Source organism: Calliopsis andreniformis, unplaced genomic scaffold (assembly GCF_051401765.1).
Source record: "Calliopsis andreniformis isolate RMS-2024a unplaced genomic scaffold, iyCalAndr_principal scaffold0022, whole genome shotgun sequence".
NCBI lineage: Eukaryota > Metazoa > Arthropoda > Insecta > Hymenoptera > Andrenidae > Calliopsis > Calliopsis andreniformis.
Window position 1 is genome coordinate 8472447 of NW_027480432.1, and position 18219 is coordinate 8490665.

The 18219-nt window shown below is 33.9% G+C and overlaps 1 protein-coding gene across 2 annotated transcripts; it reads right to left on the bottom strand.

Moving 5' to 3' along the window:
- Window positions 1-168: 168 nt before the first annotated feature.
- Moody (G-protein coupled receptor moody) lies at window positions 169-17275 on the bottom strand. 2 transcript variants are annotated; one of them, XM_076390977.1, is made up of 9 exons: window positions 16820-17275; window positions 5545-5689; window positions 4876-5016; window positions 4237-4407; window positions 3740-3867; window positions 3505-3658; window positions 3117-3316; window positions 2354-2542; window positions 169-890 (listed from the first exon to the last, which is right to left on the bottom strand). In XM_076390977.1, exons 2-9 carry the CDS (start codon window positions 5622-5624, stop codon window positions 799-801), a joined length of 1155 nt encoding a protein of 384 aa, XP_076247092.1. In that variant the 5' UTR covers window positions 5625-5689; window positions 16820-17275; the 3' UTR covers window positions 169-798. The 2 variants fall into 2 exon arrangements, with proteins under 2 accessions (XP_076247092.1, XP_076247093.1); XM_076390978.1 differs by having other exon boundaries at window positions 2273-2542.
- Window positions 17276-18219: the final 944 nt, after the last annotated feature.

The window sequence follows — 18219 nt, forward strand, 5'->3', positions numbered from 1 at the left end:
TTAAAAATCAGAGAATTTGAAAGTTTGAAAATTTGAAAATTAGAGAATCCAAAAGTTTGGAAATTAGAGAATCCAAATATTTGAAAATTTGAGAATTCAAAAGTTTGAAAATTTGAAAATCTAAAAGTGTGAAAATTTGAAAATTAGAGAATCCAAACATTTGAAAATTCAAAGATTTGAAAATTTGAGAATCCAAAAGTTTGAAAATTTGAAAATCCAAGAATTAAACAATTTTTAGGTATCACTGTCAAATTTTCAATTTGACAAGATTTTTTGTAGATATTTCCTGACTCTACTAGTTCTAATACTTAAATATTTCCAAAAGAAAAATATCTACAAAAAGATTTGAATTCATACTTTCGATTTACTTTTGATCGTAAAAACGTGGATCTTGATCATCCCTCTCATTATTGAACGTCCTGTACATTCGCAGCACTTTTCACAACGTCTATAGTTAACTTTTCATTTGCCCTTTGACAAATAACTTACTTTACTCTCTATCATACAATACTATAGTCATTTCCCTAGCTACTCTCATCTCTGCTGTATTTCCTCCTTTTTACTCCCGCTCTTCTTCCACTTCAGAGCACTCTAAGCTATCTGATTCCCTTCTCTCTATTTCCACTCTATTTTCCCAAATTTCGTCACAACATTATTGCTCTCTTTTTCTCTTTTAAATACTATTATACCTTCCAATACAAAAAGTATTTTTCCAATACTCAATAGTACTTTCGAGTGCTCAGAGGGTCACTATTTTTATTAATATCTCTTCTTCGAGCGCAGTTCGGTATCCCAAATCTAGGGGTCATCGTCGAACTGGGAATTCCTCACAGAATTCATAGCAATGGAGACGGTCGACACCATCGTCTTGCTGAAGTCCTTCGAGTAGTCTGCAAAGGGAAAAAGAGTTCGTACAAATGGAAATCGATTTGTGATAATGATTCTCCTTCGAACGCGCGACTGAACAATCGGTGGAACGCACAGCACAGCAAGCAGGGAACTGTTAATGAGGAAAATTAATGAAACATGAATGACTCATGGATATGGCATTTAGAATAATGCTAATAGCATTAATTCTCTAAGTATTAAAAATAGAACAAAATGTTTTAGACAAAAGTCGTATGGCATTAAGGGGCAAATATGGTGATGGCAATGATTTAACTTTGAGATGACTTTGGAGAGCCCTGTAAAGCTTACATTTGAATTTTTAAAAAATTTTTTTGAATTTTTGAATTTTTCCATTTTAATCGTTTTGCCTTGCAACCACAGAAATATCGTACCTTGGACTATTATTAGTTCATACATTTTTTGAGACTATAATAGAAATATAAATTGTGAAGATCGTGTCTTTGTTGGAGTTGCAAAACTTAGAATTATGGAACTAAAGAAAGTATTTTATAAAAATCTAGGAAACAGAAAGATCGAACTCATTTGTCTTTTACTAATATTTTTTAAAGATCGTCGATTTTTGATTATTAGTACTTTGGTTTAACGGTTAGTCGAAGGTTAATATTAATTTAGATAAAGCTTACAGTCTTCCTACTCGGTTGACTGAACGCGTGTGTACCCTCGATATTCTTCTAATAAGAAATTAGGTAAAGCATGACAAATCAAATACTTACTTCGACTTTTTAGTATGACATTCTCCATCGAAACATTTTTAAATCAAATCAAACCTAAAGTCAAAATATATAAAAAAAACTTTTTCTTTCAGTTGATATTTTTTCACTAAAAGTCATTAACGTGAAGAAGATAAAACTATAAATCTCTAAAATTTGTGTCGATCATTATGAAAGTGCTGTATCGTCTATTTTTCAAGTTGGTCAAAATGCCTCTAGAACTATCACAGTTCAATACAAAAGTGTCAATCTCACTTCACAGTTAATCATCAATACAACACGAAATAAATAAGAAACTCAACTTTCTATTTTTTAAATGTTTACACCACTTTCATAATTATATCCCCACATCTCCAAAAACAAGAAGACAGCACATTGAGTCACACTTAGAAGCGTTAAAAAACACGACTACAATTTGAAACAAGAAATTAATGTAAAACAGAGTGAAACATTAATAACAAAAGTAACAGAAATGAATAACAAAACATCTGTTCCATGACTGGCACTAAGTAGACGAGATCGAAGAAACGTTAATCGCTCTGTGAATCGAGGTTTAAAATGCACGAGTACATTAGGGGTACAGATAGACGCAGACATGCGCGCAGGAGAAAATTGCAATCTTGGAAAGCAGCGAATTTGTGCCCTTGACTTACGAAGTGAGCGAAGTGTGGTCGCTTAGCTCGCGTTCGGTCAGAGCTTCGTGAGCGTTACCACGCGACGGGGCTCGAAGTTACCTTGGCCGTAGTCCTGCTGGTGATGGTGACCAGGCGCGCTGCTCCCATAAGGTGTTAAACCAGCCCTCAGCCGCGAACAGCCGATCACCCCCGCGTACGCCTGTCTGTACTGCTTGTTCATGATCACGTAAATGATCGGGTTCACGCAGGAGGCGAAGTAGAGAAGAAGGTAGCCCAATACGTGAAACTCTAGAAGAAGAAAGAATGTGTCTGTTTTCATCAAAGTGCCAAAATTAGTTTTCTGAAAAAATTCATAGGTTATAGAAATAGTGTCTATTTGTACACTTTCCCAGCTCAAATAGCACACGATGTCTTGAAAACCTAATGTCAAGACCTGATGTCAAGTACCTAATAGCATTTCAGAAGCGCTCAATTTATGCAAGAGTAGTTTTTTCCCTTCCAACTTGTAACACAAGTTAAAACATACTCAAATTGTTACTATAATATCAATGAATAAATCTCAGTACGATAAATACTTCTATTTTATAAGAAAAAACCTATATAAACTACTATATAACAAGTATTTGACAGTATTAGAAGTTTATGCGTCACTAAACGTTTTTAAAATATGCGACGGCAACTCGTTTTCCCACTTCGCTGCGCAGTAGCGTACTGCGCAGCAATCGCCATGCGCCAGCGCAGGTGGCACAGTGTTTCAGCGCCAAAGTTCGTATGTTCTGAGTTTACGCGCTGAAGTAATAATTTCGAGTTTTCTTCAGAATAAAGTACTACAAATTTGTTACAAGTTTATTAATAGTGTTACCTGGATATCTGACTTCAACGTCAGCCACTTTGACGATCGTAATTGGTAGATAACAAGCGACGAAGCTAAGGAAGATAGCGAGGACCATTTTCGTGATTCGCCACTCGCTGCGCCTCTGTTTGATTTCTCTGGTATCTCTTCCGGGTGTGTGAGGTGATTTTATCGTTGGTGTTGCGTGTTTTCGCATTCTTGATTCTGAGCTGCACATTACGAAATTTGTGTTATTCAAAATTCAAATAAAATGTTTTAGAATTACTAATGTGAAGACTGTGTTGAACAGTTTTGTACACTTATTATTTTACTGATGTATTTTATGGTCAGTAAAATTTTGTTGTTCTTTTTCATTGTAAGTAAATTGTTTAAATATTAGGTAGCTCTGAGGAATTACCTGTGCACCACCCAAAATATTTTAGTGTAACATCCAACGATCACTAAGCAGGGAATGACAAAGCCTATGACGAAAAGGAACGTCTTCGACGTGTGTCCTCTACTATCTTTCACGATCGAGCACGTTTCTAAATTCGGATCGTAGTCGAATTTTCCTAAAAGATGAAAAACAAATGAAATAGAAAATTCGACATTCCTGTATTTGAATAGGTACTTAAAAATACACAATATTTTACCCCAAATCCCTAACAGCGTTGGTACTTGCATTCCATAAGAAAATAACCAACAGAATATAATCATAAAAGCGATCCAGTGTTTTTTGTAGACTTTACTGTATAAACCATGATGTGCTATCATGATATATCTGAAAAGTAAAATATTAATATTTATAAGATACACCTTTTCTAGTATTTATTCAAGGCTTGTTCATCACAGTTACTGGAAAATGTATCATTGAGTCTATTTCCAAAAGTAGTTTTAGCAACATTTTTTATGGAAACAAAAAAATTTTAAATGTATAGAATTCTAATATTTAATTTCACTTCAGTAAATAATTTTCAAAGGAGTAAAATTGCATTACTTATGTGACATCTCTATACAAGTTTGGATATTTGTTAATTCTGCACTGTTGAACATTTAATCTCAATTTTAATATCATATTTAATCTTAAATTTAATTTCTAGAGGTTTATTTAATTTTCTAGCGAATTTTCTTTACTGACGCAACATCTTACCTATTAATGGTTATAGCTGCAACAGAGAGGAGACTCACGCCAACGTTTCCATACCTCAGGAAAGGTACAAGAAAGCACAAAAACCGTACTTCCGCCCAACTAGCATCCACGAACCTAATGGAATCGAATGGCAATACCAGTAGGCAGAAAACAAAGTCTGCCACACAGAGACTGTAACAATCGTAAGGGAAATTCATCGCTGTGATTCATTATAATACAATAGGAGGCTTTATGTTTACCATACAGTATGCATATAAACTATAAATATAGTGGGTGTTGCACTTATCTATGTATATAAAAGGAATCACGTGAAAGAAACAATTGATGAAATAGGAAAAGCAAATACTGGAGGTTGAATACTTTTTGCATACATATAGGTAAATTAAAATTTTTTTTAAAATCGACCGATGATCTATTTAAAAAAACTTTACTTTATAAATTCGTTTACTCTTCTTTAATCATAAATTAACGAATTTTCATTTTCATTTAGATTACAATTTTTTTAATAAATAGGTATAGTGTTATTAAAAGAAATTTGAGAGAAGAAATTTTGATAAAAAAGATAGTTATGTAACTTTCAGAGAATTGAGAATCTTAATTATTAATTTTTATTTTTAAGTATTTCACTCGATACTGTACCTTATAATAAAAGCTGCCGCGACGTTGCGAACTTTAGGATACTTGCATAATGCGATGATTGTCAGCAAATTACCAGCGAGACCAACAATCATAATTAGAATGGCGACTGCAGCTGCGAAAGTTCTCAGTGGCTTTGGAAACCTACGCATAAATTAAATCATTTGTAATCGTTTTTTCAATAGATATAAGTGAAATAGTTGTTAACCATGGAATGTATTCTGAAATTTTATTTTAAAATCAATGCTTTGCTTTGAAAGAGAACCAACGTTTCAGGTACCATTTATTGATGCAATAATTTTTTATCAATACCACAAAGTTGTTTAAAGTCTACTGTTTATGAAAATAAGTAGGACTAAAATTTCAAAATATGGAAACTAAAATTTCTATTCAACTTTTATCATTAAAGCTATAAAAGTAGTATTTATGATTTACATTTTAATGATACTGTATTTAATATCCATGAATACTAGATAAAGTTAAAAGAATAGTATAAATAATGTTAAAATGATTTTTCAAATGTCTGTCATTTCAGTAGTCATTTAGACTATTTTAGGCCTAAGTGAATGCCACTCAGTGTGTGTACTTCTGTTGTTAGCACTCAGAATGAGTAACTTAAAGTCAAATAATTTACACTTCACATGGAACAGCATCGATAAGAATTCGAATCACCTCGATATCTCGCTGTCGATCATCGTGCTCTCCGTGTTGTTTTCGGAAACACGCAAGAACAATGTTGCAGGATTGTCCATTTTAACGATGACGAACCTTTGTTTCGTTCTGAGTGATTCATTCGACTTCGACCAGCCTCTGAGGCCTAGAAAAAGGGAAAAAATTGTAAAACAAAAATGTTACGGCTACCAAATTTTTTTTAAAACAGGCCATGCATTTTAAATACTTTTTTCACATTTCATTATAGTTTACTCTCGAAAAGTCTTAAAAATACGTTTCTGAAAGACCTCATAAAAGTTTCTATAAACAACGAAGTTAGAGGCGTTTCAGCACGCTGCTACCTGACACCTACTGTTGCAACTTGACACTGTAAATACGTTTTTCAGGGAACCACGTTTTGGGAATTAACATCATTCTACACTCTACTTTATTATATAATGTATTACTGTTACTTCAATTAAAAATTCTATTAGAAACTTTTTATTGGTCTCGTTAGGACTAACTAAAGTATTTTGTAAAATGATATGAAGACTGTAAGATAATAACAGTAGGATTTTATCACACATTCCTCATAAATAGACTGAGAATTTTTATATATTTTTAAGAAATTTGAATATGAAAAAAAGTGCAGTAGGCATTTAATATGCAAAAATTCATCAAATATCAAAATTTAAATATACTTTATAATACTTGAATCTATTATGAGTTTATAATAATTATTTGTATATTATATACACATAAATAAACTCAGGGCTTAATCTACAATAAAACAATTCTCAAAATAGTTTATTTAAACACTGTCTTAACACTGTTAAATTTCAACAACTTTTGCTATAGTTGTTCATTATCCATGCCTTATCATATTTCCTTAAAATTTGATTGTGAATTAAAGTTCTCCTGTTATGAGGTGCTCCACATGTTTTATGCACAATGGAACGAGAATTTCCACAGAAAGGAAACCACGATCTAAAACCATAGGCGTCATGCATCGTCCATGACGCAAAACGGAAGTAGGGGTACTGTTTGGAAACAATTTCCTGAAAGCGAATTAAAGTTGATTCGACGAACCGACTCGTGTCGATCTTTTACTGCTATCAGCACTGTTTAGTTAAAAATTGTTTTAATATATTTCTGAAGAAAATTTTGCATCTTAGAAAATGAAATAAAAAAATGAATAATCGAGGTTTTCGAAGAAAATTTTGCATTTTGATGAATTAACCGAAAGGATAAGTAATTAAAGTTTTCTTGGTATATTGTTATTGTTACATTGTGATAGTTTAGGGAGATGTAAGACACAGAAGGCGTCTAGTTATAAAAGTGACTGCCGAAATTCATTATTATTTATGGGGTCCTAAGAAAGGCATCTTCAGCCAACGGAAGTAGGTCATCCAGAGGATTTAAAAAGGACGATGTAAGACGCATATGCAAAGTGTCATCTTCGTTGATTTCTTTTGTCTCCAGTGGTTATTTCTGTATCTCTAAATAACATGTCACATTTTTAAAAAACTGAGATTCTATCTTAATTAAAATTTACATGACACAATTTATATTTGCAGCAAAAGGAGTTTAGCTAAAAAAACTTTTTTTCTTAAAAAACGAGTCCAGAATACAGGTTTTCTTACATTTTTCTCATTACTGGCTGATTTTATATTTCTAAAAGAAATAATTGAAAATATTATGCAACGTTAAATACTGTAATATATACGTAACTGATTAAAAAGCTAATTATAAGTTATAAATTACATGTTAGTAATAATATATAAATAAGTTGTTTTAAAATAAACAGCACTTTATTTTCTATTATCTGATTGATTTATATTTAATTCTAGTTCGAAGTTAAAAGATGGATATCTCATTTACCACTTCAAGATTATAACTCAAACTTATTTTCATCGATTAATCTTTCTTGCTACTGATATTGAAATGGGGATGAAGTAACTTAGAGTCATGAATTATTCATGTTCAGTTAGCACTTTCCTATATTTAGCCCCACGTGACAGCACATAATAGAATGACAATGTTTCATTAAATATATCCTGCAATTTTATGAACTAAATAGAACTTTCCAAAGCATAACGACATCGAAACTATTTTTTCAACTTTCTAATTATCTTAATAATCTTACAGAAAAAGATATTTATTAAAAACAATTTTCATTATTTATGGAAGATGTTTGTTCTTTTAATAATTTTCAGGAAATGTGTTATAGAATCTGACATTGACAAAGCTGTAATGATGGACTAAACGAGAGTGATAACAGCTAGTAAACATCACTGATATCGATAAAGGAGCTATAGATTCGGCTGAGCCTATGCTGGATTTGGTAAACTAGGGTCAAGCTGCGGTGCATTAACCTCGATTGAGCTTAATTAAGAGAAATTAACGGACACCCGGTACTAGGCGTCCCCTCGTGACAAAAAACTCGTCAAAACTTATGGAAGACATGGGAACCAGCGCGTGATACGTCATCCTCGTTGTCTATCGCCTCTTTCAACGTTAAACCTTTCGTTATCTTTCACTGCACTTGTCATATATAACAAAGTAATTTTTTATCGTCTTCTTACTAAATCATTTACATCATTATTAAATAATCTGATTAGTATTACCTGGGACAAATTCATGAATCATTGTTTTCTCCTGACTCTATTTCTTCATGAATACCTACAGTTTGCATGATCAATGTTACTGTTTAGTTCAGTGCAGTTTTTCAGGAATTTTGTTTCTTTTTTTTTCTGTGGAAATTATCATAGGTATATGGATTACATTTTGTGAAATTGTTTAGTGACTTAAGTTAGAGAGTTCTCGAATATTATAGCAGCTACTCCAAACGAATCGAAGAAAAAAGAACGGTCTAATTGGCTAACTGGATCACTTACAGCTGCCTGGATGAATACTGAATAATACTGACCCAAGATCGTCTTAATGCCACCTATGCCGCGAAGGGTGAATCTAATCATGCCCTAGTCGCGACGAAATAAATTAACATTGAAAGAGTTTGGCCAGGCACGTTGTCTCTTTTGTAAGGGCAACAGTAACACGTGACTGGGTTCGTCGATCGCTGAATCATCGATGAAAATTCTACGTGTTAACTAGACAGATTGCAAACGATGCAAAGTGCTAAAGTCTGCTTATGTGCCCATCAATCCTCTCAGTCATTGTCTACTGTGATGGTCAGCAATCGATGCTCTACTCGAAAAAACAGCCTATAATTTCACCATTTTGTAATAGTTTCACTTTCAAGAAATTATTAAAAAGACAGACACAAAAGGATGAAATTTTTCATTCATCACTTACCCACGAAAATATTTCTAAAAACATTGTTTATTTTTTGACTCCCCAGAATGGGGTCCTCACTTAAGAGCCATCCCCATCACTTCTTCAGCACCCCATTTAGAACACGATACGCTTTCTCTAACAAGTGCACCAGAGGGGCACTCGAGCACAGTAAACCGTATCGCCCTTCAAAAAAGGTCTCAACTCACGAATGCATGACAGCAAGCGTCAGAGTGTCAAGCATTCTGCATGACAGGATTCATGAGAGCCTTCTAGGCTTCTGGAGTAGACGATTTCGCGTGTGAAAATGTTCTTTCAATTGGTTCCCAAGCTTACGACTTCTTTCGTATTTCAAGTTGTGTATACATGTATTTGTGCATGCAAGATGAAATTGTGTTACAACCGAGAAGCTGGCGATTCCTCAATTAATAATAACTCAGAAATATAGAATAGAATTGTTGATCACTTTCTTTGTCGTTGGATCTGGATTTCGAAAATTCTACTACTACAATTACACTTAATATTAAATGGAGACTGAAAATTTGTACTACGTTTGTATGATTGAATTTATAAGTAATATTTGCTGATGCTGTAGTTTAATAATCTTGTTTTAACAACCTGGAACACACTTCTGAATCAATTCCTCGTGTCGAATATACGTAGATAAAAAAAATGAATTTTTCTCAGGATTGTCTTTATGTCCTATGTTGATTAGACATTTTTTACTCCTCTCAGTGAGTGTTATAAGCCTTTAAAGTTTTGAATTCTTCTTTTAACACTGTGTATTCGTAAGACGTCGATTATCAGAACTAACACTAACTCCAAAATTCAAGGTCAATTTCTTTTCTCATTTCTAATGAACTATTACTAAGTGATAGTTTGACGTTTTCTTGAGGTTCTTGTACAGTTTCATCGTTAGTACTCTAAACATGTCTACTCTTGGAAGCTCAGAAGTTGTCAGTAGATCTGATTGGCTCTGCAGAAAAATACATAGACACATGAATTTCCTTTATTAGCCAAATTCGTCACATCTATTGCTACCATTTGCAGCGAGCTGAGTACTTCCTCTTGCCTTTGTGCCGTCTCGCTGGCAACTTCTGAGCTGTCAACAACACACGTGTACCCATTTACCTTGAATCGCGACAAAACCGCGAAGAGTCGTCAGATCGTCACGCCGTGTTGCGTGGAATCGGCGTCGCGACCGCCTGACGTCACCGAATGATTTCCGAGTTAATCACGCAGCGAATGGCAATGAATGAGTCAAGTTGAGTCACGGTGAAAGTCCCTGGGCCGATTCGCGGGACGATCGGCACGCTCGCGTAAAGCGTGAGTACAAATCGGCTGATCTTCTCGAGTTTCGTGTGTCTAACAGGGTGGTCCTTACTTTTCGACCCTCGAATTTTTTCAGTCTTTCCTCTTAAAATTACTTTTATTAATGCAAAGAATAATAATGTAGAAGATGTGTTTAAAGAAAATGATCCTAAGGAATGGTGAGTACATTGACAAGATCTTATCGAGAAAGATCTGTATTTCTTTCCCTCTAAAATGGTTCGTATTAATAAAAAATAATACTGTAAAAGAAGGGACCGAAGAAAATAATTTCAAAAAATAATGAGTTCACTAACAAGCTCATATCGAGAAAGATCTGTATTTCTCTCCCTCTAAAATGGCTCGTATTAATAAGAAAATAATAGTGTAAAAGAAGGGACCGAAGAAAACAATTTCAAAAAATAATGAGTTCACTAACAAGCTCATATCGAGAAAGATCTGTATTTCTCTCCCTCTAAAATGGCTTGTATTAATAAAAAAATAATAGTGTAAAAGATGGGACCGAAGAAACCAATTTCAAAAAATAATGAGTTCACTGACAAGCTCATATCGAGAAAGATCTGTATTTCTCTCCCTCTAAAATGGCTCGTATTAATAAAAAAATAATAGTGTAAAAGATGGGACCAAAGAAACCAATTCCAAAAAATAATAATTCACTGACAAGCTCACATCGAGAAAGATCTGTATTTCTTTCCCCCTAAAATGCTTCATAATAATAAAAAAATAATAGTGTAGAAGATAGGACCAAAGAAATCAATTTCAAAAAATAATAATTCACTGACAAGCTCACATCGAGAAAATCCTGTATTTCTCTCCACTTAAAATGGCTCGTATTAATAAAAAAAGTAATAGCTCGTATTAAACAAAAAATAATGAGTTCACTGACAAGCTTACATCGAGAAAATCCTGTATTTCTCACCACTTAAAATGGCTCTTATTAATAACAAAAATAATAGTGCAAAAGGTTGGACCGAAATAAACAATTCGAAGAAATAGCGAGTACACTGCGAAGCTCACATCGAGAAAATCCTGTATTTTCATTCCCTAAAGAATAAATATACTTTAATTTAAATATTCAAATACCTCATAAAAAGCAGCTTTTAAAAAACACATTTGACTCAAAAAATACAATACAGTTCCTCATTATCAAATATATTCAAGTTACAAATAAATTTAAAAAACCCTGCTATCACATATTTATATTTTTATTTTCTAATCCACTACTCTATTAAAAAAAAATAAAATAAAAGAAGGATAGAGGTCTCATTCTTTAAAACAATATCAAAAGCGTCATTGTAAACGTGTTCTGCAAACGAGTTCAAAGTCAAGATGCAGTAAACACGTGCGAATAAAATAATGGTGTCACGTTACTCGCGACACAGATCTTATTTTCGGTATTAACGCTATCAAAGATCGCGCATTGAAATTTATGGTTGTCCGTATTTCGAGAGCAACACGTGGACGTTTCACGCACGTGCACGAGCCCAGGGAAAGCTCACCCACGCGACTGAAACTGGGTAAACAGTGTTTCTGGGCCGAAGTCGAATTGCACCCATTCATGAACAACTTGCAATACGAATAAGGAGCGCGAGCGATTTCGCCTAATGCGGTTTGCCAATTGCCTTTTGTTTCGTCTACGATTGTGCAGATGCGCAGTGACTCGTAAATTTACAGATTTACATACATGAAAATAGTTGAAAGTAGAAAATGTTTTATGAAGAGAAGGTTGCTCTGAATTTGAAATAGAAATGTGAGAAATATGACTACTCTAAAGGAATACTTCAGTTGGAAACATTTATGGTTTCTACTGCAGTAAAATTGTAAATTTTATTTTAATATTAAAGGAGTGTAAGTGAAAATTAATTTCCTCTTTCTTTTTAGGATTTTAAATACCCATCTTTTTTAAACGAAACAAAAATTGCTTATGTATTACTCTTGCTATGGCTAAAAAAGTGGCAATTAAAATATATTTATAATTCTTCCCTGAATGAAATAAAAAATTCACAAAATCTACATTATTTAAAACGAATATAAAAATTTAAAACAAACTTTTCGAAAGAGTAGTTTTCAAATTGTGTTTACTTTTTTTAAGACACCCTATATGTCTTATAGGTATTGTAATTTGAATTCTATTTATGATGCAGCTGTGATTTTTCTTAGTCTTCTTAAGATTTATAATCCATATACTTTCCTAGCTTAGAATGGTCAGCATGACTATTTATTTATGGGTTCGAGAAGTAGGTATGCAGTACATAATTACTATTGAGATTTTGAATTCATAGCTTTGCTTGTGAATAGACATTGAGGTATCATAAACTCATTGAAGTGTGGGGCGAAAGTGTAAAAGGGCTCTAAGCTGTAAGGTTGACCTTCCAATTAGGGGTTTGGGCTGTGCATACCTGAGTATCTTATGGAGACAGGTTTATTACAACACTGGAATTCCACGAAACGTTTCGATACTTTTAGCAAGGTTATTAGGGGTAGAAAATTTACCTACAACCTTTCAAAGAGTTTGAACTCAAACAGAGGTTTTATGTTTTAAGGGATACTTGTGTCAGCAAATTTTTGGCAAATCTTGAAATTCTCAAATCTTGAGATTCCCAAATCTTGAGATTCCCAAATCTTGAGATTCCCAAATCTTGAGATTTCCAAATCTTGAAATTCTCAAATTTAGAGATTCCCAAATCTTTGAAGTTTCAAATCGTTAAATTCTCAAATCTTTAAATTCTCAAACCACTAAATTCTTAAATCTCTAAATCTTCCAAGTTTCGATAATTGAACACTTTTGTATGTCTGTGAAATAAAAGTTTATTTTCAAATTTTTAAATATCTACTACAACTATTCAAAACAAGAAGACTGTTTCAAAAAAAATTCAAGCAATTTCCTTCAATTTTTTCCAGTTTTCTTTGTCCCCTAGTGGTTCCTAACATAATGAGATTTTTTAGCTACTAAATATAATAACGATGGTGATGCCTAAGTGCAAGGGGTTAATGCATGAGACAATAAGACACGAGTTCGAAATTGGAGCAGACACTTACTGTAATTGAGGATTCACGCTACTTTCCAAGAATTCTAGATTGCCTTTAATTAAGCACTACTTAGTGACAGTAGGGTGTCGGTTAAAAATTTTTTGCCAGCGTCTCAATAGCTATTAATAATTGCAACTTTCTACTGCCTCTTCATATTTTGCTGTCTTCCTGTTCTTCTTTCCAATAGTTACGTAAACTCTTAATTATCTCTATACATAAGCGTGATTACATGCACATTTTTATCTATATTAAGTGTATTTAATTCTATTAAGACAGTCCTAATAAGATATTAAGAAATAGCAAGCTTTCATATATTTTTACTTTCGACAAACTGATTTTCACTAACACATTTTTTTAAGTAAGTAATTTATTAACTGCAGACACGAAATCATTGTTTTCGATACTCAACAAAGTATAATTTTCCCCTTCTTATAGACACCCACTGAATTATTCAATTAATAATATAAGTTTCCAGTTAATCGATTTTTAACATGATTAAAGTCAAAATTGTCCAAAAAATCTCCAAGCTCCTCATCACATAATTTTGCAAATGTGGTTCCCAAAACCCACCCACAAAACCCAACGCAGATGCATTCACAAGGGGAGCTTAAAAACTGATCGAATTCCCCCCACGACACCACGTGCTATGCACATCTGCACTCGGAGTCATCGAAAGACAGAGCAAGACAGGTGCACAGAGCAGCGAGGAGAAGCAGAGAAAGAGAGCAAACATGTCGCGTATTGTTGGTGGGCTTTCCTGGCTTAGAAACTGTCGCCTGAAGCACACACGTTTTTTGCCTCGATCTTGGCATTGGTCCTCGAAAAGGCACACATGTCTCGGGACCAGTGTCTCGAGTGTTGCTATCAGTCTCCTTCACCCTAGATCAATGGGACAGTTATATGTACGTAATGCATACAGACAATTGAATCAGTTGCATTCATTGGAGGTGCGTAAAAGATGAGAATACCTAAAACTGTGGTACTTTGATGAATACAGTACATTAAAAAAGACCAGAGTTGGGTGGTAATTGATTTTATAATTGATCATTTTCGACCATCACCAATCGACCAAATTTCGAATGTAGAAATGATAGGTTCAATATGGTAATTATATCTGAGAAATAATAATGTTATTTGCAGATTGCCTGCTATGAGTTATTTGTTAGATACAATTACTGTACTGAACCTGTAATTTCTGTGTTTGTCATTTGGTTGGTGGCTGACGATCAGTGGCGATACTCGAGCGCGATTTCTTCCTTATTGAATTGTAGTTAGAATCGTAGTTTAAGAAAATTTAAATGTGTAGAAAAGTGCAAAACGTACCCTAGATAGTATATGACTTCTTGAAGACTTCTCTTTCATGTCCATTTTGTGTCTGAACACCTTATAGACGTAATTTGGAGGTCTTTAAGATATCTTATGAATGTCTTAAGACGTCCTAAAGACATACTGATTTATAACACGCCTTTGAACATTTTTAAGATTCTACTGGATGTCTTTAAGACGTTTCTAAAACGTCTCTGTGCCATAAGGGACACTATATCCAGAAGAATATGTATGAAAGATCAAAAGCAAAGTAGGTATTACGATATTTAAAAAATGAAACAGATTTTTACTGAGATTCTATTTTTTAAAGTACATCTATAACAAAAAGTTCCATTTTGCCTAAAAATCCGCGATATAATCATGGCAATTATAATCTTTAATTAAGTAATTATTATTGAGATAAATCAGTAATGAAATAATTCTTGTAAGTCTACTACTAGCCACGATTAGCAAGATCGTAAATTAAATTCCAAAGTATTTTCCCAATTTTGAATACGCTGCATTTTAGGGTTTCACGCAATGAATGAATGAATGAATAAACGAATGATGGCTTGATTAATGCGAACTATTATACGACGGTATAAAATCGTTTATTATGTTTACTCTAACGCTTGACTGACTTTACTACCTCGTTAGTTCGTGACCCAAGCTATAGATATCTACCTAACTGACAGCTAATTTTATTATATTCGGTAGACCATCAGTAAATCATAGTTCAAGTTTCATTATTGTTATTATGTCGAATAGACGTAGCCCTAAGTAAAAAAGAATAGGAATACGTAATTAAGGCCTCGTTAATTAAGGTTCTGCTGCTTTCGTGAATATGTCTGTGCCCTGTCTGTGTGCTGGAGTTAGTCAAGCGAGATCTCGGTTTCAGGAAAGAGGAAGTTGCCCATCCCCCCCTCACCCTCTCGTGTGACAAGCGGGACCCCACTGCGCGATAATAGTTTTTGCGAAAACAAGACGCCCGAGAACGAAATCGTCATTGTGGTTTTAGGGTTTTCGGTTCACTAGACGATCTTTTTTCTATTCGTGGAATTAGATAGAAATTGGAGAAGCAGAACGTGTTATTTCTTAGAAGAATATAATATCGAGAGTTTTAATAAGAATCTGAATATTCAATAAAATCATTGAATTATGACTTTTTCAGGATTTATGAGCAAAGTCATAAATCCACAGAGCTAGGGACAGGTGATGATTAGCATAAATTGCGATTTTATAATATATGCAGAAACAACACGTAAACAGAATTATTAATGTAACACCTCTCAGAGGCCAAAGATGTTGATTGCAACTTCTATATGCGTCATTTCTGGAATTTAAATTTGTGCGTTTATCATGTTCAGAATATCGCCAGTTCTTACGTCTTCACAGATTATTTAATCACAAACACCGTGACTTATCCTAATTTTGCAAATATTATCATGTGAGGAGACTATAATTAGACTACAGATATTTGTGCAAATTCTTATTATCCAAAAAATAGGACTAAGAATGTGGAAGTTAATTCAATATTTGCTTCACTCTCTAAATATTATACAGTATTTAAAATTAAATAATTTCGGTGTTTTATATATTTTTGCATTTTATGTGAATTCTGCATTTTTTTGTGTATCAGAATTTCCCATAAAGTCTAAAAACGCAATTTACTCAAAATGAAGGCAATTATTGCTAAGATTCACAATTTTTTAAATAAAAATACATTTTATTGAGAACACCGTGGAGTCTGTATCTAAATACCTATCATTAAAAGCATAGGTAATATATGTACAATAATATACAGGGTGTTCAAACTAAAGCAGGCTACTTAAATACCTCTTCCATTTTTACTAATAGGAAAATCTAAACAACTATACAAAATGGTCCTACACAATAGATTGTTGTATATATGTGTGTATCATGTACTTAATATTTTGCTAAAATGAAAATTTAATTTAAAAAAAAAGTAGATACTAAATAGAGTATCTTTTGCTCTTCTGGAGAAAGATACAAATTGGAAAGGGTCCTTTTTTACATGTATAAGCTCCTTAATTTGTATTTGTATTTTGTATTTTATTAGTATTTTATGTTTATAGGTCTCTAAAATTAACTCTGAGTTTAAGTGCATACTTGTTGACTCCTAAACACAAAATGTCAAAAACAAATACCCAAGCCCTTCAAACAACACCCAATCCCCCTAAAGATTACGTTCCTCAACAAAGTGAAAATAAAATAAAAAGACCATTTGTAATTCAAGTAACACTATCACATAATACTAAAAAAAAAAAAAAAATAAAAGAAAAATAAAAATCCAACATCACTTTTCCAACTAACTCACCGCATTAATTCCTCTCACGAGCCATTCCTCGCGTCAATCCTCTCGCAGTGGGACATCCCTGACCAGGAAGAACGTGCCCGATTTCCTCTCAGCTCACGTATGACGCGCCTAAATCGAAAGTGCAGATCCACGCTGCGCGCACAAAATTCGCCTGTGATTACGCATGCACGAAGACAGAACAGAGGTCACTTTACAGGAGCCAGAGAAGACACTTTTCCTCTTCCATTACATAGAACGCAGATGCATGTTTCGCTATTGTTTTCCTTCTCCCACGCTTTGTACCACTGTTATTAATCATACGTATATCATGGGACCACAAGCTGCTTCAATACTCAGCTCACGGTTTCGAGTTTCGATTAAACGACGAAAATCTTCCGCCACGCTGACGTCCACGGGGGGCCACGAATGGAAATCGACTGTCACGCGAGAGAATCGAAGCGTGGCACGGAGCGACACGTCGGGACGACTTGTCCGTCACCGACACCGTGGATGGACTGCTCGCCGCGCTAGATACGGGCCCAGGAGCCAGGGGAAGGGGCAGAGGACTTACGATAGGGGAATGACAGTGGCGGGAACGTAAATTCAGGCCTGCCTGTTGACAACTATGCGTAGACGACTGGGAGCTGAATGGGGGACCCAAACACGGTTTTTATGGATTATAATGGAACTCGAGGCTCTTAATGGGCTTCGGGCGTGACGGACAGGATTGGGGTTCGGTGTGGATGGCGATTTTTATTTGTGCAGTCGAACCTCGATCATTTCAATCTCAAGGGAAGAGACAAATTTTAGAGTCATAGAGGTTTCGATTTATGGAACTTTTTCGAGTAATTGTATTAGAGTTAATTTGCTGATTGTGAGGGCTTGAAGAGAGAAAAATTCACTTTTAGCTTAGAAAGTTTTAGTGTCTTAGGTTTCCTCTTAGAACTGATTTTACTCATTTTACTTATTTTACTAATTTTACTAATTTTGTTCATTTCATTCATTTTATTTATTTACTCAGAATTTTAGTCAATGTGATCGCAAAGGCGACAACTTAAGACGATGATGGGAGTTATGATTTCGATTTATAATTTATGACAAACGACTAACTTGCATGGACATGCATATGATTAAGAGTATGAACACACTATTATCACGTCATGTGAACTCAGTTTACGTACCATAGCAAATTCACAGTGAGAGACGTTGCTTTTTCCTTGTTTTAGACCTATTTTGCTAAATATGAAAGTTTGTTATAATATAAAACATGATTTCACGTAATGTGACAGTAATGTGTTCGTATTCTAAGAGTATAGGGATATGTTATGTCGTCTGATGTGTTCTAACATTTATTTGTTTGAGAATTTAGGACACAGCTATGAATTCGATAAAGCTATGTGACATTTCTTCTCAAATTCTTA

Bases quoted from the DNA above. Each gene is read 5' to 3' on its own strand.
- Moody (XM_076390977.1), bottom strand. From the start codon at position 5,624: ATGGACAATCCTGCAACATTGTTCTTGCGTGTTTCCGAAAACAACACG. The intron at 3,317-3,504 runs GTAATTCCTCAG...CGTAATGTGCAG, and splicing joins ATATTTTGGGTGGTGCACAG to CTCAGAATCAAGAATGCGAA. The intron at 891-2,353 runs GTAACTTCGAGC...TTCCCTTTGCAG, and splicing joins CCAGCAGGACTACGGCCAAG to ACTACTCGAAGGACTTCAGC.